We start from the raw sequence: 23,329 nt of genomic DNA on the forward strand, positions 1-23,329 counted from the left end.
CATGTGAAAGTTTTTCAGCTACCACCTGTTTGAATTGTTCATCTTTTATTTCATTCTTTCTGTCTGTGAAAACTGGATTAACAGTTTGAAGAGGGGTATAAAGGAAGTATGATGTCTTTACTTTAGTGATATTTTCATGGGTGCATATAGTAGTCAAGTGTTGTGGCTTTTGTGATACGTATTTCTATTTTATTTTATTTATAAAAAGGAAACTGACAAAATCATAGGATAAGAGGGATACCACCACACACAATTCCCACCACTAAAACTCCATATCCCATCCCCTCCCTTGATAGCTTTCCTATTCTTTATCCCTCTGGGAGTATGGATCCAGGGTCATTATGGGGTACAGAAGGTGGAAGGTCTGGTTTCTATAATTGCTTCCCTGCTGAACATGGGCATTGACAGGTTGATCCATATTCCCAGCCTGCCTCTCTCTTTTCCCAGTGGGATGGGGTTCTGGGGAATCCAAGCTCCAGGACACATTGGTTGTGTTATCTGTCCAGGGAAGTCTGGTTGGCATCATGGTAGCATCTGGAACCTGGTGGCTGAAAAGAGAGTTAACATATAAAGCCAAACAAGTTGTTGACTAATTATGAACCTAAAGGCTGGAATAGTGCAGATGAAGAGTTGGAGGGGTATGTCTCTGTTTTGTAGATAGTTAGTAGGCCTATTTTAGTTTGTGATACATATTTCAAGATTAAATATTAGACCATTACTTCAGATGATGTATATTGGATATTTTTATATTTATTTATTCCCTTTTTTGTTGCCCTTGTTTTTTATTGTTGTAGTTATTATTTATTTATTTTCCCTTTTGTTGCCCTTGTTTTTCATTGTTGTTGTAGTTATTATTGTTGTTGTTATTGATGTCGTCATTGTTGGATAGGACAGAGAGAAATGGAGACAGGAGGGGAAGAAGGAGGAGAGAAAGACACCCGCAGACCTGCTTCACCGCCTGTGAAGCGACTCCCCTGCAGCTGGGGAGCCGAGGCTCGAACCAGGATCCTTGTGCCAGTCCTTGAGCTTTGCACCGCCTGTGCTTAACCCATGTTGTAGTTATTATTGATGTCATCGTTGTTGGATAGGACAGAGAGAAATGGAGAGAGGAGGGGAAGACAGAGTGGGGAGAGAAAGCCACCTGCAGACCTGCTTCACCACTTGTGAAGTGACTCCCTACAGGTGGGGAGCTGGCAGCTCAAACCCAGATCCTTACTCTGGTCCTTGCACTTTTGCCACGTGCGCTTAACCCGCTGCGCTACCGCCCCCAACCCCTGATTTTGGTTATTTTAATAGCTTTATTGGTATATTGGGTTGTCGGAAAAGTCATGATGTGTTTTTGTGTAGAAAAAATATGGAAAAATACACCATGACTTTTCCAACAGTCTTAATTTACCCACATAAAAGTGTAGAGTTTAGTGACTTCTAGGATGTTAACAGATGTGTACAGCCCACTGTCAACCTTACAACATTTTCATTACTTCAAAGATAAATTTGTAGTTATTGTCCCACCTTCTCACTCTCACCGATCCTGTGCAACCATAGATGTACTGAGATTTTAAATTCTAAATATATTAAAAGGGGGGATGCCATAGAGACACTTCAACTAGGCTTTTGTCTTTTTTTTTTTTTTTAATACGGGGTTCCACTTCTCCTGCACGATTTTTTTACAAGTAGAAAGATAGCCCCTGGATGACTTTTTTAGGCAGAGACCTGGACAGAGACTAAGAGGCAGAGAGGAAGATAGTAAAGGGGACCACAGCACTGAAACTTCTCCAGTGTGGTGGGAGTTGTGGTGGGAGTTGGGCTCAAGCCTGGGTCATGCACACAGCAAAGTAGCACACTATCCAAGTGAACGATTTTGCAGTCCCCTCCCATCTCTGTTCCCTTCTGCTTGGGATTTAAAACCACCTAACTTAGATTTACTCTTTGAGAGGTCAGTGGCTTGGAGTGGCATAGGTTTTGGCAGCTCTGTTTAACATGTAATAGCATATTTAGATAAACCCCTATTTACTATATTGAAGGGAAATGGGTTATAGCACTGCACAATCATTTGCAGGCTGAAAACTCTTGGAATTTATGAATCTACGCTATTGACATGGTTCATCTGCCCCTAGTTGTGATTAACCCTAAAATTCTAGTGCATGAGAACAACAGGCTTAGTCAGCGTTGTTTACAAGTCACCTGTCAGTTTTATGTTGTGTTTTCTTTTTAAAATTTTTTTTTATATTTATATATTTTTTTCCCTTTTATTGCCCTTGTTGTATGTTGTGTTTTCTAAAGTAGAAGTCAAGGTGATATGAGCTAAACCATGTGGTTAGATACCTGTTACACAAAAAGACTTTGATAGCTGAGGCTCCAAGGTTAAATCCCCTTGAGCTACCCTAAGCCAGAGCTAAACAGTGTTCTGGGATCTCACTCCTCCTCCCCATCCCTCTCTCCTCCTCCATCATTCTCCCCTCCCCCTCTCTCCCCATCCCCATTCCTCCCTCCCCCTCTCCCTTCCTGTTCCCCCTTGCCTTTCTTTCCCCCTTCCCCTTCTTCCTCCTCCTCCTCTTTCTCCTTCCCCCCACCCCATACCCTCTCTCTTCCTTCTTCACCCCATCAAGGGAGGAAAAACTATAGTATTATAAAACTCTACTGTCACAATAACTTAAATTTAACATTTTGAGTTGGGATGATAGTTCACCAAGTAGCATATACTCCTTGACATGTGTATGACTCAGGTTAACTCCTCAGTACCACATAGGAGTGCAACAGCCGTAGGGGAAGCTCTGGTTCTGTGATATCTTGTCTGTTTTATCTGAATGAAAAGAATGAAAAAGCCAGCCAAGCTGCAGTGAAACTGCACTTTTGTGGTTCCTGGGCCAAAACAAAACCACCCCAAACAAATACATTCTAAATGGATGTACCTCTCCTGCTGCTCCAAGTACTTAGAATAGAATGTCTTGGGAGTCGGGCGGTAGCACAGCGGGTTAAGCGCACATGGCGCAAAGCACAAGGATCAGAGTAAGGATCCGGGTTCAAATCTCTGGCTCCCCACCTGCAGAGGAGTTGCTTCACAAACGGTGAAGCAGGTCTGCAGATGTCTTATCTTTCTCTCCCCCTCTCTGTCTTCCCCTCCTCCATTTTTCCCTGTCCTGTCCAACAACAATGACATCAGTAACAACAACAGTAACTACAACAATGAATAACAACAAGGGCAACAAAAGGGAAATAAATATATATATGTGTGTGTATGTATATATGTGTGTGTGTGTGTGTGTGTGTATATATATATATATATATATATATATATATATATATATATATATATAAAATGTCTTGAAATACCTAGTTAGAATAGTTAGAATTTTGCTAACTTACATATAAGATATTTTTTTGGTCCTGAAAGTTTGTTTTAAAAAACATAAATAAACAGGGAGCATGGAAGATGGTGCGTTGTGTAGGGCTCTGAATTTGGAAGCTTGAAGCCCTGAATTTAATTCTTGGCATCCTTTGTGCCAGAGTGATGTGATGCTGTGGTGTTCCCTATCTCTCTCTCCCCCACCCCTGCATCTTGTGTTAAAAATAATTTTTATTAAAAATTTTTTTATATATTTATTAATTGGATAAAGACAGAGAAATTGATAGGGGAGGGAGAGATAGAGGGGAGAGAGAGAGGCACTTACAACCCTTCTTCACCACTTGTGAAGCTTTCTCCCTGCGGGTGGTGAGTGGGCTTGAACCTGGTTCCTTGTGTGAGGTAATGTGTGTGCTTAACCAGGTGTGCCACCTCCTGGGCCCCTAAAAGAGAGACATGCAGCACTGGTTCACCCTGCGTGGGGGGGGGGCCCTTAAATCCGAGTTCTTGTGCATTCTTTTTTTTTTTCAATTTAAGAAAGGATTAATTAACAAAACCATAGGGTAGGAGGGGTACAACTCCACACAATTCCCACCACCCAATCTCCATAACCCACCCCCTCCCTTGATAGCTTTCCCATTCTCTATCTCTCTGGGAGCATGGACCCAGGGTCATTGAGGGTTGCAGAAGGTAGAAGGTCTGGCTTCTGTAATTGCTTCCCCGCTGAACATGGGCATTGACTGGTTGGTCCATACTCCCAGTCTGCCTCTCTCTTTCCCTAGTAGGGCATGTCTCTGAGGAAGCTGAGCTCCAGGACACATTGGTGGGGTCTTCAATCCAGGGAAGCCTGGCCAGCATCCTGATGGCATCTGGAACCTGGTGACTGAAAAGAGAGTTAACATACAAAGCCAAACAAATTGTTGAGCAATCATGGACCCAAAGCTTAGAATAGTGGAGAGGAAGTGTTAGGGAGGTACTCACTGCAAACTCTAGTGTACTTCTGCTTTTCAGGTATATATTTTGCAGTAGTTTATGGATACGTGTGAAGATAAGCTCTCTCTCACAGAAACTGGTGTTGTTAGAAAGTGAACCACCTGAGATGAAATTAGAGTATACTATGAAAGGAAAGGTCTCACCCGAGTAATGAAGCTGAAGGGTTGTCATTCCACATGTGAAGTGTCTGGACACAGTCTGAAGTGAAGCATATTGAGGTGGCACTTGTTGCGTTGGTTAGGTTGTGATCGGCGGATGCAACATTATTTGATATGGATTGGGAGAGGCATACAGGAAAGTGAGCTCTATCCAAGGGTTCCAGGACTGGGGGAAGTAGGGGCTCTATAGTGGAGATGTGAGGTTCCTGCTGTCTTAGGGTTCAGAAAGACAATGGATAGTTAATGTTATCATCACATTATTTGGTAATTGGGTTAACTTTGAAAAGTCCTTTTGTTAGGGTTTGCTGTACAGTACCCAGTATCTTGTATATAGCTGTGCTATTGGATGCTTCTCATCTACTTGGTCTAGGCTTTTGAGAGAGTCCACATATCAAATACACAGCCTATATATTAAAAAGATTCAGTTTGTGTTTTGAAAATCTTTGAGACATACAATATTAATTAACTAGTGATTTATATGTCTACACCATTCCCACCACCAAAAGACTGTGACCCATCCCTCCCACCCATTCCCACCCCCCACTGGCCCAGGAAGCTGCATGTCTACCCCTCACCACAGGGTTTTTACTTTGGTGCCCTACTTACAATTTGGTCAGGTCCTGCTTTTAGTTTCCTGTCCTTGTGCATTCTAACATGTGCATTCAACCAGGTACACCACCACCACCACCTGGCCCCTTGAACATTTTTTTTATACCTGTGTATTCTAGGTGCTAGGGATTTGAGGGGAAACCAAAAGACTATCCTATTGTTCCTGTGGAATTTTATGTAGTTAGTTAAGTGTTCTAAATTTAAAATCGAGCTTTGACTTTATAGTAATTATAATTAAAGAGTGGTTGAAGTAGAATAGATTGCTTCTTTATTTATGAGAAAGACAGGAGGAGAGAGAAAGAACCAGACATCACTCTGGCACATGTGCTGCTGGGGATCGAACTCAGGACCTCGTGCGTGAGAGTCCAAAGCTTTACCACTGCGCCACCTCCTGGACCACAGAATAGATTGCTTCTATTGGTAGTTTCTCCTTGGTAAATTCACTGTGTCAATACTTTAAACAACAAAAGCCAAGAAAAGGCAAGGAGATAGACAGGTCAGCTAGTAAGTATAGCATGCACCTTACTGTGTGTATAAGGCACTGGACTCTGTTCCCAGCACAACAGCATTGGAGGAAGCTCCATAGTGGATACAGGGCTTGGGGTAACTTTCCCTGCCCCACCCCAGGTCTGTCTGAAATGAGAAGTATGGCAAAAATTGACCTGAGAGTGATAGGATTATGCATATGTCAGGTACTCCCCCATCCATATCACATAAGGTAAAATGTTCTTTTAGAAGACATTGCTTGAAATTTAATATTAAATTACCCAAAATTATTTAGTGACTTCTTAATGGTTTAGTGTGTGTGTGTGTTGGGGGGGCATGCGGCCAATGAAGTTTTAAGGGATGTCCTTCAAATTTTGTATTCACATTGATGAGTAAGAGTTCACTGTACATTGATAAAAACTTGTTTTATTTCACATTTCAAGAAAAAAAATAGTTACAGTTTTTGAAAGTTGGGGATATGTTTTTTTTTAATTTATTTATTTATTAATGAGGAAGATAGGAGGAGAGAAAGAACCAGACATCACTCTGGTACATGTGCTGCCGGGGATCAAACTCAGGACCTCATGGTTGAGAATCCAATGCTTTATCCACTGTGCCACCTACCAAAGCACAGTTGGGGATATTTGAATTTGATTTATACTGACACATACCTGCAGTTTATTCTATATTCAGATTATAGTTAACTTTTAAAAAAATATTTATTCCCTTTTATTGCCCTTGTAGTTATTATTATTGTCGTCGTTGTTGGATAGGACAGAGAGAAATGGAGAGAGGAGAGGAAGACAGAGAGGGGGAGAGAAAGACAGACACCTGTAGACCTGCTTCACCGCATGTGAAGCGACTCCCCTGCAGGTGGGGAGCTGGGGGCTCGAACCAGGATCCTTACGCTGGTCCTTGAGCTTTGCGCCACGTGAGCTTAACCCGCTGTGCTACTACTGCCCGACTCCCCTATAATTAACTTTTAAAAGCCTCTCCTTAAGAGCAATATGCACAACAAGAAAGATGGTAAACAACATAGTTTCAAACTGTACGTTTTCCATCTCAGTATAGATTTAGAAATGATGTGCTGAAATAGCTCAGTTGGGAGATCATTAGACTGAAGATTTAGAAATGTTCTTTAAAAAACAATTGGCCCCATTTAAAAGTGGGGAGAGGATATGAACAGGATATTCACCAAAGAAGGGATCCAAAAGGCCATATGAGAAAATGCTCCATGTTGGGGGTGGGATGGGCAGTAACACATGGCACCTAGCACAAGGATGCTGGTTCAAGTCCCTGGCTCGCCACCTGCAGTGGTGTCACATCACAAGCAGTGAAGCAGGTCTGCAAGTGTCTTATCTTTCTCTCCCCCTCTCTGTCTTCCCCTCCTCTCTGGATTTATTTCTGTCCTATCCAACAATAACAATAATAGCAACAAGAACAACAAAATGGAAAAAATGGCCTTTAGGATCAGTGAATTCATGGTGCAGGCACCAAGCCCCAGCAATAACCCTGGAGGAAAAAAAACAAAACAAAAAATCTCAGTCATTGATTGTCAGAAAAATGCAAATAAAGACAACAATGAGATACCACTTCACTCCTGTGAGAATGTCATATATCAGAAAAGGTAGCAGCAACAAATGCTGGAGAGGTTGTGGGGTAAAAGGAACCTTCCTGCACTGCTGGTGGGAATGTAAATTGGTCCAACCCCTGTGGGGAGCAGTCTGGAGAATGCTCACAAGGCTAGAAGTGGACCTACCCTATGACCCTGCAATCCCTCTCTTAGGGATATATCCTAAGGATCCAAACACACCTATCCAAAAAGATTTGTGTATACCTATATGTTCATAGCTGCACAATTTGTAGTAGCCAAAATCTGGAAGCAACCCAAGTGTCCAACACAATGGAATACTACTCAGCTATTAAAAATGGTGAATTCACCTTCTTTACCTCATCTTGGATGGAGCTTGAAGGAATCATGTTAAATGAGATAAATCAGAAAGAGAAGGATGAATATGGGTTGATCCCACTCATAGACAGGTTGAGAAGAACAGAAAGGTAGACATAAAGTACAACTTGGAGTAGGTTTAGTGTATTGCACCAAAATATAAAGACTCTAGTGGAAGGAGGAGTTTTTCAGGTCCACCATAGGGTGTGTGTGTGTGTGTGTGTGTGTGTGTGTGTGTGTGTGTGTGTGTAATTGTATGCTTATTATTTATAATTTTGTAAGTCACTAATAAGAATATGTAAGTGGCATAGAAAAATGTTTTCCCCTTTCTTCTTATACTCTTTATTGCCTATGTACTGATGTACTTAGTAATTAGCTTTGTCTTAACTCAAGATTGCAGTTAGGTTATCAGCATTGTTCTTCTTTTACTAGCCTGCCTTGTTAGTAGTCTGTTCTGTTATACCCAGGATAGCTGTAAAAGCAACTGTGTTCAAAAGAAACCATCTGGAAGATAAAACTTGAGTTTCCTAACTTGGGCCCTTGTCTTGTAACTATGTTTCCAAGGAGGGAGTAAGATGATGTACTGATACATAAGTGACAGATGCAGGAACCAGGCAACTGTGGCTTTGAGTACTTTGCTGTGTGGCTTTACTTGTTGGTTAGCCATAGTAAATGAGCTGAAAGTACAGAACCTTGGGATCAACACAGAGAGAGGCCCATTTCATGTGATTTCTGTTGTGCCTGCCCTTGATTCTCTAGTCCAAAACTTCAGTTCATTTCCGGGGCTCTTTTCCATGACAGTTACTTCATGATTTTTAAATACATAATGATGCCCTTTCTGATAACTGAGAAACTCAAAATTTATAATTTTCTCCTCCCTCCTGATAGGTGCTGGATAGTTTACTAGTCCAGTATGGAGTGGTGGAAAGCTGTGAGCAAGGTACATGTCTTCTCAATTGCTTTCAAATTTGCAAAAAGAAGGAAGTAGAAAGTAAACTAATTATCTTTCTCTGTTTTTTCTCTTCTAGTGAACACTGACTCGGAAACTGCAGTGGTAAATGTCACCTATTCCAGTAAGGACCAAGCTAGACAGTAAGCAATTTGAAACTTTTTATTTGGACTTATTTATATATAATAACCCTTATATTTTAGGCTGATGAGTAGTAAGAATAAACTTTTTTGTAAGTTTGATTTTGCTCGTTTTAGTTTGATTCTCTAATAAGAATCTGCTTTGGATAAAGTTTGACTAAACTTCAAATGTAGCTTTGATGTCAGTAATGGATAAGATGTGAAGCTGAATCACATCCTATTTGTTAAAAACTCCAGTTCTGGGTATTATTGCCAAGTTACATAGGGCTGTATGTGTGTGTACACATACATTATTGACATTATTGATACTTTATCCAAAGATGGTAAATTGATTATGTTTAAGAACTAACAGTAGTATTAAATCCTTATTGGCTTATTTATTAATTTTTATTATCATTTAAGAGTGCACTGACTTTGGACTATTACAATCTGTTGACAGAAAAAGTATGTTTCAGTGTGATTGCTAAGTGAACACAATCATCACTTACCTCATTTTTTTCCCTTGGAAATATTCACACAGAATCCAAATTGTGTGTGTGTTTCTCAGCCTTTTTATACAAATGATTTCACAACTTTTAAGTGGTTTTTTTTTTTTTTGAAGTTGCATAGAATTTGGTTGCATGATTATGGAGTGACTGCTAGTCCTAGGTATATGTTTTGGTTGTTTCAAGTCTCTGGCAGTTATGAGTAATGCTTTAGTAAATCCCCTGTTGTGTGTCATTTTACAGATGTGAGTTTCTAGAAGTAGATTTTTTTGTTCAAGGTTTATGTGCATTTTTAACTTGACATTTGCAAGTATACTTGATAGAACTCCCCATGCACTGTGTGAGACCATTTTCCCATGTTTCTCCCTAACAAAGTTTTACCAAACTTTGCCAACCTAGTTAATTGGAAATTTGTATCTTATCATTAGTAATTTCACTTTTTTCCCCAAAAGGAATGGGCCATTAAGCATACAAGCATAGTTGAGCTGAGAGATATTTCACTCAAGTTCACTCAATATAGTCTGTGCCTTACTATACTCAAGACCCGAACCCTGACATTGGAGCATAATGCTATAATATCACTTTTCTCTGTCTTGTTCTCTCTCCTCTCTGTCTCTTCTCTTTTTCTAAAATGAGAGAGGTCTGGAAAAGGCTTCTGACACACATTTGAGACCCAAGTTCCACATTAAAAAGGAGAAGGAGGAGGAGAAGGAAGAAGGAAGAAGGAGAAGAGAACAAGTTTCCTGGAACTCCACCTCCCCAGAGTCCTATCCCACTAGGGAGAGCTAGAAACAGGCTGGGGGTATGGATCAGCCTTCCAATGCCCATGTCCAGTGGAGAAGCAGTTACAGAAGCCAGACCTTTCACTGTCTGTTCCCCATAAAGAATTTTGGCCCATATTCCCAGAAGGATAAAGAATAGGGAAGCTTTCAATGGGGAAGGGATAGGATATGGAACTCTGGTGATGGGAATTGTGTGGAATTGAACCCCTTTTATTCTATAATCCTGTTATAATCCTGTTAATCATTAATTAAAAAATAAATACAGAGAGAAAAAAAGTTCATGCACAGGAAAGGTAGACTAACTAATGAAGGCAGAAATGCTGCTGAAAATAATCCCAGTATGATAGCAAGCTGAATGTAAATGTTTCAATTCTAAAAGCACTTTGGTAGTGGTTGTTAGATATTGGCAGACTTCTGTTGAAAGAAGAAAAAAAAGAAAAAAGAACAAACGAATGAAGAAAAAGACTGCTATCTTGGTAATTTAGGTAACTAAATAATTAAATCAGAAATTTAAATTAGGTTAGTAGTCATGAAACTTTTATTCTAATAGTTAACACTTGTTTTAAAAAAATATTTTACTAGGGACTTACAAGATTATCAGATAACACTGGTATAGTTTCACAAAATTCCCACCACCAATGTTTTCTGTCCTGTCATCACACCCCCAACTCCCACCATAGTTCTCCCAGGATCTTGGAATCAGGTTGCCACCCCCAAGTTCAGTGTAGAGCATCAATTCTTTATTCCACATTGAGTGAAACCAACCAGTACTTGTCTTTCACTTCTCATTTCACTAAATGTCATTCCTCTAGTTCCATCCATTTTGTCCCAAGGGACACAATACTGTCCCTTTTGGTTGTCAAGTAGTACTCCGTTTAGTACGTCCCATAATTTCTTTACACAGTCGCTGTCAATGATGCCTCTATTTTTTTTTTAATATAGGACAGAGAGAAATAGAGGAGGAGAAGACAGAGAGGGAGAGAGAAAGATAGACACCTGCAGACCTGCTGCACTGCCTGTGAAGTGATTCCCCTGCAGGTGGGGAGCCGGGGGCTTGAACCGGGATCCTTATGCTTGTCCTTGCGCTTTGCGCCACGTGCGCTTAACCCACTGAGCTACTGCCCAACTCCCAATGCCTCTATATTTTGACTATTGTAAATAATGGAGCTATAAACATGGAAGTGCATATGTCGATTCAAATTAGTGTTTTCATGTCTTTTGGATAAATGCTTAAGAGTGGTATTTACATAAGAACTCTCCATACTGTTCTCTAGAATAGCTGCACTAGTTTATATTCCCACTTGCACTGTCAGTTGATTTTTTTTTAAATTAAAAAAAAATATTTATTTTCCTTTTGTTGCCCTTATTGTTTTTTATTGTTGTAGTTATTATTGTTGTTATTGATGTTGTTGTTAGGACAGAGAGAAATGGAGAGAGGAGGGGAAGATGGGGAGAGAAAGTTAGACACCTGCAGACCTGCTCCACCACCAGTGAAGCAACTCCCCTGCAGGTGGGGAGCTGGGGGCTCAAACCAGGAAGAAAGTGAAACCAGGAACAGCAGCTGGTAAAAAATGGAAGTGGCAAGTCAGAACGGGATTGGCTAGGAAAGGGGGTGGAGATTGGCAAAAGGCATGCTGGGAAGGTGGAAGCATCCTTAGCATCTGTTGCGAGGTTTTAACTGCATTAGCAATACCCTGAAGGGGATAATGTGGTGGGGATCTTTCAGGCAAAACAATGATTATGTAAATAGACCATAGTGTCAGCAATGGAGCATGGGGGAGGGGAGGAAACACTGGTGTTGTCTAAATTAACCTGGTCTGATTTCACCAGTCTTTAATGGGTAGGCTAGCCAAAGCTCACATGTTGAGGTAGTAAAGGCTGAGCTATTATTCTCAGTTGTCTTTCCTTAACATCTGTTTCTTGGGAGTCTGTGCAGTCAGGATAGACTTGTAAAGGTGTGAGCAGAGGATAGAGTTTACGAGAACACATTCCAAAGTCAAATAGATCATCATACCACAACTTTTCTCAATGTAAATTGTTAGTCTTGGTTCACCTCCATCTGTTAAATGAAACTGGTTATTGTTCTTAGCTCATGAGACTATTAAGAGAAAATAAAATGACACATCCAAATCACTTCTCTTAAAAACTAAAAGGCAGCAAGCTCTCAAATTAGCAGCTGTTAAGCATTATTTATTTATTTTTTAGTTTTTTTTGTTTGTTTACTTATTTTTTTACTTTTTAGGTTTTTTTTTTTTTTTTTGTAGTTACTGATGCCATCGTTGTTGGATAGGACAGAGAGAAATGGAGAAAGGAGGGGAAGACAGAGAGGAGGAGAGAAAGATAGACACCTGCAGACCTGCTTCACCACCTGTGAAACGATTCCCCTGCAGGTGGAGAGCTGGGGGCTCTAAACGGGATCCATAGGCTGGTCCTTGTGCTTTGCACCACGTGTGCTTAACCCGCTGCTCTACCACCGGACTCCCCGCATTTTTTTATTTTAACTGGTGTTGATAATACTCTCTTAGTCTGTAGTATACTTCATTGCAGATAATGACTGGCTACTGGTAATCAGGAGTTAGGGACTTAGGTTAAAAGGATTTGTGGAGCTGGGGCTGGGGAAAGATACACAGTAGTAGCACACAGGACATATATACAAGAAGTTCTGGGTTTAATCTCCAGCACCGCCAGTAGCTAGAGCTGAGTGGTACTCTGGTGTTGCTATTTTTTTTTTAAAGGCATTTATAACTGCCTGTTTGTTACTTACAACTATAAATGCTACTATTAAGGTTGATTCCTCTGTGAGGCTGTCTCTGAGACTGAATTTCATATGAAAATTCCTGTGACTTTGTGGTTAAGAAAAATCAAAGGTTAATTACACTTGTTAGTAGGAAGTAGAATTGTTTTAGCCTTACGTTATGAATTACTAATTTACTTAATAAATCTTTAAAACTGATAACTATGTAGTTAGTATTCTTACTGTTTGGAGCAGGAAAGACTTGGGTCTCTGAAACACCTATTTCCTTCTGTCTTCCAGGAATGCTCAGATAACACTATCAAGGCCAAACACTACTCACAGGAAGATATTTTTAAAGAAGAAAGATATATTTTCAAGAGAGAGACAAAGATCTATGAGAGCACTGCTTGGCTCTGGCTTATAAAGATTACACTTTGAACCTCTGGGGCTTCAGGCATACAAATCCTGTGTTCTAACAGATTAAGTTATTGCCCTGACCCACTCATTGGAAGAGTTGTAATGGAAATTACAAAATTGTATGAAATTACAAATTGCAATGAAAGTGAAATAGCCTTAGAATCAGTAGATATTTCTTTTCTTCTTTCTTACAGCTTCCTTTTCCTATTATTTCTTCTTCTTAGCATGTAGGAATAATTTATATTTTTAAACTCCTCTTGCGAATTCTTCCCTAACAGATTGGAAATTTGTAGAAATACCTGGAACAACTTAGTTGATGGCTAAGTGAGCAAAATTTACTCTTAGGGGCTTGAAGATCTCTCAGTGGGTGGAATACATGCCATAGTATGTATGATGCTCTGGATTTGATGTCCTGCAACACAAGAAGAACCATGAACAGCCCCCAGAGGTGGGGGATGACTTTGCTGATAGTGGAGTGGTGCTTTGGTGTCTCTCCCTGTTTTTCTCTCTATAGAATTTAAAAATTGAGTGAAGGCCTATCAGAGGTCTCATATATAGCAAAAGCCCTCATTTCACTCCCCAGCACTGAATAGAAATTATAACTAAAATATTTATTGTGAATAAATAATAAAACAGTGTGATGAAGAAATTTCTTAACATTCAGAAATTACCTCTGTTAAATTTGCCGTTGTTTTTTTAATATTTATTTATTTATTTATTCCGTTTTGTTGCCCTTGTTGTTTTATTGTTGTTGTTGTTGTTGTTATTGATTGATGTCATTGTTGTTGGATAGGACGGAGAGAAGTGGAGAGAGGAGAGGAAGATAGAGGGGGGAGAGAAAGAGAGACACCTGCAAACCTGCTTCACCACCTGCAGGTGGGGAACGGGGGGGGGGGGGGGCTTGAACAGGGATCCTTAGGTGGGTGCTTGTGCTTTGCACCAAGTGCACTTAACCTGCTGTGCTACTGCCCGGCTCCCAGTTTTTTTGTTTTTTGTTTTTTGTTTTGTTTTGTTTTGTTGCTTTTTACCCCCCTCCAGGGTTATCGCTTGGGGCTCATTGCCTGCACTATGAATCTACTATTTCTGGAGGCTAGTCTCCCCCCCCCTTTTGTAGCCCTTGTTGTTTATTGTTGTTGTTATTATTGTTGTTGTTATTGCTGCTGCTGTTGTTGGATAGGGCAGAGAGAAATGGAGAGAGGAAGGGAAGACGGGGTGGGGTGGGGGGGAGAAAGACACCTGCAGACCTGCTTCACCGCTTGTGAATCGACCCTCCTACATGTGGGCCAGGGGCTCAAACCTCCGGATCATTGTGCCTGTCCTTGGGCTTTGTGCCATGTGCCCTTAGCCGGCTGTGCTACTGCCTGGCCCCCTGCCATTGAGTTTTGTAGATTTTGTCCCAGGCATCATTGTTTTAAAAATCACAATGTTCATTCTTTGGACTTTTGTGGTTTATCTTCTATCAGCTACAGTACTCTACCCAAGTTCTTCATCCCTACTGCAGTCTATGTAGCCAACCCTCTACTCTTTATCTGTGGTGTTTTTCACTGTTTATTTGTAGTGATTTTCTGTTAATAATGTTAATTAGTAATGATGTCCTTTGAAAGTAAATACTGGGTTATCAGAAAAGTCATGATGTATTTTTTTGGTTTTTTATTTTTAATTAATTATTTTATTTTATTTTCTTAAGTACTATTTACTTATTAGAGACAGCCAGAAATGGAGAGGGAATGGGGAGATACAGAGGGAGAGAGACAAGAAAGAGACACCTGCAGCCCTGCTTCACCACCTGTGAAGCTTTCCCCCTGCAGATGTAGGGACTGGGGGATTGAACAAGGAGAAAACTTTTAAGTGTTTGACTTTTCTGTTATATCTAAACTTTATTTAGCTAGAACCTGTGTGAGATGAGTGACCTCAGAGAATAAGAAAAAGGGAAATTTTAGACATAGTGTTTGAAACTTCAAAGTCAGTTATTTAGGAACTGGGAGGTAGATAGCTCACCAGGTGGATTCCATGTTTGATAGCTCACCAGGTGGATTCCATGTTTGGCCATGCATGAAGACCTAGGTTCAGCCTCTAGAACCATCTGGGAGCTCCACGCACAGCATAGTACCAAGAGGCAAACTCCCATCAACGATAGAGCAGCATTATGGTGTCTTTGCTGTCTTTCTGACTGTAACTGCAAGAATTGTGTAAGTTTGAGGCCTCAGTGATAAGAGAAAAAGAAAAGACTGTTAGTTTTGTAGGGAACTGATACTAAAGAAAGTGACCTCATCTAAGTAGTATGTTTACTTGTTCAATCTGGATTCTATTTTTTCAATATTAAGTCTTACGGTATATGTTTATATTTTGGGATATGTTTGACTTCTTTGTACTCCACTTCTCCTTTTTCTCTCCTTTATCCTTAAGATAAACTACTTATACTTTCAAGGCCCTTTCAACTCTGAACTGTCATCTATACCTAATAAACTTAATACAATTAAATGCTCACAACTAGCAAAATTACTTGCCATCTTCTGAATGACTCTTAAAATAGTGTTAGAGCAGAGAGTCAAGTAGTGACGGGAAGTGGGACTGTGAGTAATACATATATTGGGTAAACACTTTTGAGTTCCTTTGGAATGGATGCATATGTTTTGAATAATTCTGATAATTGTTCATCATGTCTTGCATATACAGTAGATTTAGCTGAAAAAAAATATTATCTTCTCTCTGCAGACTCAGCAAACCACCAAATGAAAAAGCCGAATATCAAACTTGGCATTCAAAGGTTTCAGTGGTTTGCTTAAAATTCAGAAACCTAGACTCTTTAGTCATGAGAAAGTGATTGCTTATTGTTAGGTTATCCCTGCATTTTTTCCCCCTCTTTTTTCAAATGTGCCCAAGTTTGGAGCACTGTGGTTTGAGGGTTTTAAAAACTCTGCCTAGTTGGCATTTAGGCAGTGGGATACGTTTAATAAATGCCGTCTGCTCTCTGACAGCAGCAACATGGGTTTGGTGCCCAGCTATGTACTTGGAGTTCTCTATTGTACGATGTGATACTCAGTCTTATAATGGTCAGTTGCCCTTCTTTCCACAGGTCACTTTTCTTTTTTTTTTTTTAATGACCCAAATAATTACTTTTCTTCTTTTTTAATCAGAGCACTGCTCATCTATGGCTTATAATGATGTTGGGGGTTGAAACTGGGACCTTGGAGCCTCAGGCATGAAAGTCTCTTTTTTAAAAAGATTAATTTCATTTATTGCATAAAGAGAGACTCACAAGAGGCAGAGGAGAAAGAGATAAGCCAGAGCACTCCTAGCACATGAAGTGCCAGGGATTGTACTGGGAAGCTCAGGATCCCCCAGTCCTCAAGTTGTTATTTTGTCATTACTGAGACTTCAGAGCTTCTGGCCAATCCCTTTCTCATCACTGAACCACTGTATGTCCCTTCCTTCTCCCCTCTCACCCTCCCCACCCCTTCCACCCCTCACTGAAAAAGCGCAGCATCAGTGCTTCCTCTAGTTAGGTGGGGACTGGGCTCAAAGCTGGGTCAGGTGCAATACGAAAGCAAGTCCATTATCCAGGTAAGCTATTTTGCTAGCCTATTATTATCATCTTAAAGAATCTTCAGCAATCTGTTTCTCTTGACCTTTAAAAAAAAATAGTTGTGTTTTGTTATTGAATATCTAGCTGACTGAAATTTCTGCAGTTACAGCTTTCTATAGTATGTATCATAAACAGCAATAGAATGGTTAGTTTCATTTTCCTTTTAGAAATACCCAAGATATTTTACCTACGCCAGATTTCATTTAAAAATGGGAGAGAGTAAAAGCAAGGAAAGACATTAAGCTTAGATTCTGTTATCAGTTGGATATGTACCTGCTATGAAGCTTATGAAAAGAATAACCTCTAACACAGGAAGACCATGGGAAAGATGTACAGTATACCGCAAGACATATTAAATTTAATATATTTGGGAAAAAGTGAACCACAAAATTGCATCTGTCATGATTCCAGATAAGCTTTGAAAAATATGTGTTCAGAGATAGGAAAGAAAGGAGTGCATTTGCAGAGACTAGTGATCCTGGGAGTAGTACTGGAAGGCTAGTGATGGTAACCAGAGCTTAGCGTGACATTTGTGTTTCTGTATGACTAGGATATTTGAGAGAGACAGAGAGAGAGGTGTGTGTGTGTGTGTGTGTTTCCATCCTTCAGTGCCTCAGGCATGAAGTCTTTTTGTGTAACCACTATGCTGTTTATTTCATATAATTAGGGTTCATTCATGTTCTTAGAGCTATAGGACAGTGATGTGATGGGATTTATGTGAAAAAAGAGGGCAAAGTCCTGCATCTTGGCAATAGTGGTGTGTCTTACATGTTTGCTTTGGTCTACTTCCATCTCTGTGCTTTTTGATAAGACCGTTACTTCCCCAACCTTTTATAAAAGGAAAATAAAAAGATGCCAAGTGAAGTAGTCTATGAAATAGTAAGATAGCTCATTGGTTAAGAGTGCATGCCGTGCCATGCAAACAGCACTGGTTCAAATCCCAGCACAATTTTGAATGTCGTAGTACCAAGGGGAGCTCTGGTACTGCTGTGTTGGTGGTAAGCTAAAAAAAATGTCTGTGAAGCCAAAGTCTTCCCCAGAGGAGAAATCTCCCCAAGAGTAACCAGTTAGCCATCAAGAAGAGACAGGAAACAGAATTGTTGGGATGGGGGTGGGGAGGAAGGAAATTCTCTGAGGAACCACCCAGCAGTGGACCTGCAGAGCCTGCTGCTGGCAAGAACAAGTTCAAGAAAGAGAAAAACTGTCCCAGGAAGATTACAAACGAACATTCTCCAATCTGTCTCCCAAATAAACTTTTTTCTTCTGCAGGGGGAAAGCTTTGCAAGTGGTGAAGCAGGGCTTCAGGTTTCTCTCTGCCTCTCTTCCTCTCTATCTCCCCCTTCCCTCTCGATTTCTGGCTGTCTCTGTGCAATAAATAAATAAAGATAAATTTTAAAAAACCTTTTTTTTTTTTTTTTGCCTCCAGGGTTTGTTGGGTCTTGGTGCCAGCACTATGAATCCCCTGCTCCTGGAGGCCATTTTTCCCATTTTGTTGCCCTTGTTATAGCTGTTGCTATTGGATAGGACAGAGAAATGGAGAGAGGAAGGGTAGACAGAGAGGGGGAGAGAAAGACAGACACCTGCTTCAGCACCTGTGAAGCGACTCCCTGCAGGTGGGGAGCCGGGGGCTCGAACCAGGATTCTTACTCCAATTCCTGCGCTTGGCGCCATGTGCGCTTAACCTGCTGCGCTACCCCCTAACTCCCAGAAGAAAACTTTTTAAAAAAACCATTTTTGAACCTTATGGAAAAGTATCCAGATCACAGAGCTACATCTCAATGAGTATGATGAATCTGAATATGCAGATCTTGTACCCAATAAATGGTACTATCAGTACCTTCTTCCAGTGACTGCCTACTAGACTCCTTAACACTGGATAGACTGGGGCTGGGCCGTGGCATACCTAGTTGAGTGTACACATTAACATTATATAGATGAATCTGTTTCACATATTTTTAAATTTAAAAATTATTTTTAATTTCTTTATTGGGGGATTAATGTTTTACATTCGACAGTAAATAACAATAGTTTGTACATGCAGAACATTTCTCAGTTTTCCATGTAACAGTAACAGTACAACCCCCACTAGGTCCTGTCATCCTTTTTGGACCTGTGCTCTTCCCACCCACCCACCCTAGAGTCTTTTACTTTGGTGCAATACACCACATATTTATTACTATTTTTTTTTTTATGAAAGAGACACAAAGATATTAGAGCACTGCTCAGCTCTGGCTTATTGAAGCTGGGGCCTCAGAACCTCAGGCATGAGAAGCATTTGCATAATCATTATGCTATCTCCCTACCCTTATTTATTTTTTTTTTAGTTTTTATTTTTTAAATTTATTATCTCTATTTTTAATATTTATTATTTTTCCTTTTGTTGCCCTTGCTTTTTATTGTTGTTGTAGTTATTGTTGTTGTTACTGATGTCATCATTGTTAGACAGGACAGAGGGAAATGGAGTGAAGAGAGGAAGACGGGGGAAAGACAGACACCTGCAGACCTGCTTCACCACTTGTGAAGCAACTCCCCTGCAGGTGGGGAGCCGGGGGCTCAAACTGGGATCCTTACACAGGTCTTTGTTTTGTGCCACATACGCTTAACCCGACGTGCTACCACCCGACTCCCTATTTCTATTTATTTATTGGATACAGATAGCCAGAAATTGAGAAGGAAGGGGGTGATAGAGAGGGAGAGAAATAGACACCTGCACCCCTGCTTCACCACTTGTGAAGCTTCTCCCCTGCAGGTGGGGATTAGGGTCTCGAACCTGGGTCCTTGCACACTGTGCTTAACCAGGTGCACCACCATTCGGCCCCTGTTTTTTAGTTTTTAAAAGAACTTATTTAGAACTGACAAAATAGCTTACTTAGATGGTGTGCTACATTGCCATGTACACAACCCAGGTTTGGGCTGGCTCCTACCATGGAGAGGGTCCTCCCTTCCTTCCTTCCTTCCTTCCTTCCTTCCTTCCTTCCTTCCTTCCTTCCTTCCTTCCTTCGTATGTGTCTTTCTCTCTCTCCTCTCTTCTTTTTTTAAGGAAAGTCACAGCTTCTTACTTTTTTTTTATCATCTTTATTTATTATTGGGTAGAGACAGAGAAATTGAGAAGGAAAGGGAGATAGGGAGAGAAGACACATGCAGCCCTGCTTCATCACTAGTAAAGCTCCCCCTGCAGGTGGGGTCTGGGGGGGGGGCGTCAAACCCAGGTCCTTGTGCATTGCAACGTGAGCTCAACCAGGCACACCATCACTCAGCCCTCTGCCCTTCTCCTCCCTCTCCCTCTGTTTAATGTTAAATGTATTAAGCCCCACTAACCCCCTGTGAATGGTTTAGAAGTATTTTTTACTTTTTATTTATTTCTTTTAAAGATTTTTTGCTATTTATTCCCTTTTGTTGCCCTTGTTGTTATTGATGTAGTCGTTGTTAGGACAGAGAGAAATGGAGAGAGGAGGGGAAGACAGAGGGGGAGGAAAAGATAGACACCTGCAAACCTGCTTCACCGCCTGTCAAGCGACTCCCCTACAGGTGGGGAGCTGGGGGCTCTACCTGGGATCCTTATACTTTGCACCACATGTGCTTAACCCGCTATGCTACTGCCCGACTCCCTATTATTTGTACTTATAAGAGGGTGAAGTGAGCCAGGCATATTCTCTAATGTCTTTTCCATTCTGGTTTGAAAGACTAACCAAGATAAGGACTTCTCTTGTTTTTTTGGGTACTCCCTTCTGTTCCTCCTCCTCCTCTTCCGCTGCTTCCCTCCTCCTCCTCCTTTTTCTTTCCTTTTAATGAAAAAGGTTTGTTAATGGAACAGTAGATGAAAGAGAGAAGTGGGGGTGACAGCAAGATAGGAAATACATTTCACATGGAGTAGATTGTTCCATATGATGGCACTGCCTGTTTGGGTACTGCTAAACTATTCTAACTTCACAGGTTCACAAGCAAACATGTTCTTTGGAAACTTGTTAGTCTTTTCTTTCTCTGTGTGTTTCAAAGTGAAAAAAATATTGGTGTATTTTTATGATTTGTGTGTTGTGGGTTTGTTACTCAGACTTTATTCCAAAGGTTTAGAGGCTAACATCCTGAATGGAGAGCATGGGTATTGTTTTCTTGAGAGATTTATTATATAGCTTGGTTTTTCTTCACATGCTCTGCTCCTTGTCTACTTTCAGAGCTTTAGACAAACTGAATGGATTCCAGCTGGAAAACTTCATTTTGAAAGTGGCCTACATCCCTGATGAAATGACTACCCAGCCAAACTCCTCACAACAGTCCCGAGGTCGCCGTGGGTTTGCGCAGAGAGGCTCATCGAGGCAGGGGTCTCCAGGATCCATGTCTAAGCAGAAACCCTGTGACTTGCCTCTTCGTTTACTGGTACCCACCCAGTTTGTTGGAGCCATTATAGGAAAAGAAGGTGCCACCATTCGCAATATCACCAAGCAGACCCAGTCTAAGTGAGTATACTTGAGGACCGGGTGGGAGTTAGTTTTCCCTTTGAATCTTTTTTTAAAAATTTTTAAAAATTTATTCATATTTATTTATTTTCCCTTTTGTTGCCCTTGTTTTTTATTATTGTTGTAGTTTCCCTTTGAATCTTAACCACAGATTATGTTGCTCTGTACTTCGTATCCTCCTGAACTTGGTTATGATCCTTTCTTGTACAATACATGAGAATCCGGGAAAAAAGTTGTGATCTGATATCTTACTGTTCATTTTATATACATCTGGAGCTGAACCTCAATCTCAAAGTGAACCTCAGATTTTCACACATGAATGGAAAACAAATGATACCTAATCCATTTCTGATGGGCGAGGCTCTGATGAACAAAAGGATAGCTTTTGAGTTGTTCTCTGCTCACCACCACCCCCGTCTCAGTGATAACTACCTGTAGTGTTTTGGATATAATTTTCTGTCCAGAGCTCTTCAGTATTATACATATGATTCTATTTATTATGAGAAGAATCAGGAGGAGAAAGAGCCACAGCATCACTCTGGTGTATGTGATACCAGGGATCTCAGACTTGAGAGTCCAGTGCCTTATCCACTGTACCACCTCCTCCTGAGCTGTCAGAATTTTTCAGTTTCAATTTACTTAATTAAAGAATTACTCTGGGACAGGAGATAGCATAGTAATTAAGCGAAATGCTCCAGACACCAGAGGTACCAGGTTCAGTCTTCCATACCACCAAAAGCAAGAGCTGAGCTGTGCTCTGGCATGGGTGGTGGTGGCACGTGTAAATTATTCTGGTGCTGAAGAGATAGCTCAAGCTGTTGAGTATAGAACTGACATGTCTATGACCCCAGGCTCAATCCACGGTAGCACCATATTCTCAAGCAGAGCAGTTCTCTCATCTTTGTCTCATTAAAAACAATAGTAATCCCATGGGAAAGGAGGTAACACGGTGGTATAGGACTTGCAAGGATGATACACTGAGTTTGAGTGCCAGCACCACATATGCTAGAATGGTGCTCTGGTTCTTTTTGTTTTCCTCCTATTAATAAATAAGTCTTTAAAAATAGCATTACAAATTATTGTCTTTGCAATCCAAATTTAGCCTGTAATTAAGTCAAATAAGCTGTTGCTCAGGATGCTGTTTGATGACTTTAATTTGTACACTTTAAGAGTCCGAGAAATTCCCTATTCAGACATTGCAGTGAACTTTTCATGTATAGAAACCAGCATCTATCTATTTGTCTTTATTTACCACTGTAGCCACCCCACTCTGTACTGAACATGCTTCTTTTTTTCTTTTCATTTCATTTTTTTTTAAGATTTTATTTATTGATTCATGAGAAATGATAGGAGAGAGAGAAAGAACCAGACATCACTTTGGTACATGTGCTGCTGGGGATTGAATTTAGGACTTCATGCTTGAGAGTCCAATGCTTTATCCACTGTGCCACCTCCTGGATCACCTGAACATATTTCTCATTTGCTATTATTATTATTTATTTATTCCCTTTTGTTGCCCTTGTTGTTGTAGTTATTGTTGTTGTTGGATAGGACAGAGAGAAATGGAGAGAGATGGGGAAGACAGAGGGGAGAGAAAGATAGACACCTGCAGACATGCTTCACTGCCTGTGAAGCGATGCCCCTGGTGGGGAGCCAGGGGCTCAAACTGGGATCCTCACACCGGTCCTTGGTCTTTGAGCGATCTGCGCTTTACCCGCTGCGCTATCGCCCGACTCCCTATTATTATTTTTAACCAGAGCACTGTTAAGCTTGGCTTATGGTGGTCCTGGGGGTTGAACCTGGGACTTTTAGAAACTCAGACATCAGAGCCTTTTTGCAAAGATTATGCTATCTCCCTGGTCCTTTTTTTTTTTTTTTAAATAGGTAGAGAACATCAGTAGAATCTTTTAAAAAAATATTTTATTTTATTTCAGTGAGAGAGAGATCATTGTGCTTTGTCCCCAGCCCCCAATATTTCTCATTTTTGAATTGACTATATAAATGATGTCAAGTGCTGCTGTTTAAATGTATCTCAGATGTGTTCTCAATTTAGAGGCTGTGGTACATTAGGTCAGCTATTTGCCTTATTAACTTTTCTGTTAGCTGCATGTGGAGGATATTTTTACCCAGGGAAACTTGATGAGTTTTTTCCTACCCCATGTTCTTTAAAGTTGATAGTAGGTACATCTGCTGTTGACATTTTTGCTACCTGTGAATGTTCTAAGGAGAGAATGTAGCATACAAA

General features: G+C 40.5%; 1 protein-coding gene across 1 annotated transcript in view; it reads left to right on the top strand.

The window, feature by feature from the left end:
- IGF2BP3 (insulin like growth factor 2 mRNA binding protein 3) overlaps positions 1-23,329 on the top strand; it is a 164,412-nt gene that overhangs the window by 108,008 nt on the left and 33,075 nt on the right. The window contains exons 4-6 of the mRNA XM_007523954.2: positions 8,426-8,477; positions 8,566-8,629; positions 20,803-21,084. Of these exons, the coding sequence (XP_007524016.1) occupies positions 8,426-8,477; positions 8,566-8,629; positions 20,803-21,084 (398 nt within the window). The remainder of the gene's footprint in view (positions 1-8,425; positions 8,478-8,565; positions 8,630-20,802; positions 21,085-23,329) is intronic.

The sequence above is a fragment of the Erinaceus europaeus genome, chromosome 8 (assembly GCF_950295315.1).
Source record: "Erinaceus europaeus chromosome 8, mEriEur2.1, whole genome shotgun sequence".
NCBI lineage: Eukaryota > Metazoa > Chordata > Mammalia > Eulipotyphla > Erinaceidae > Erinaceus > Erinaceus europaeus.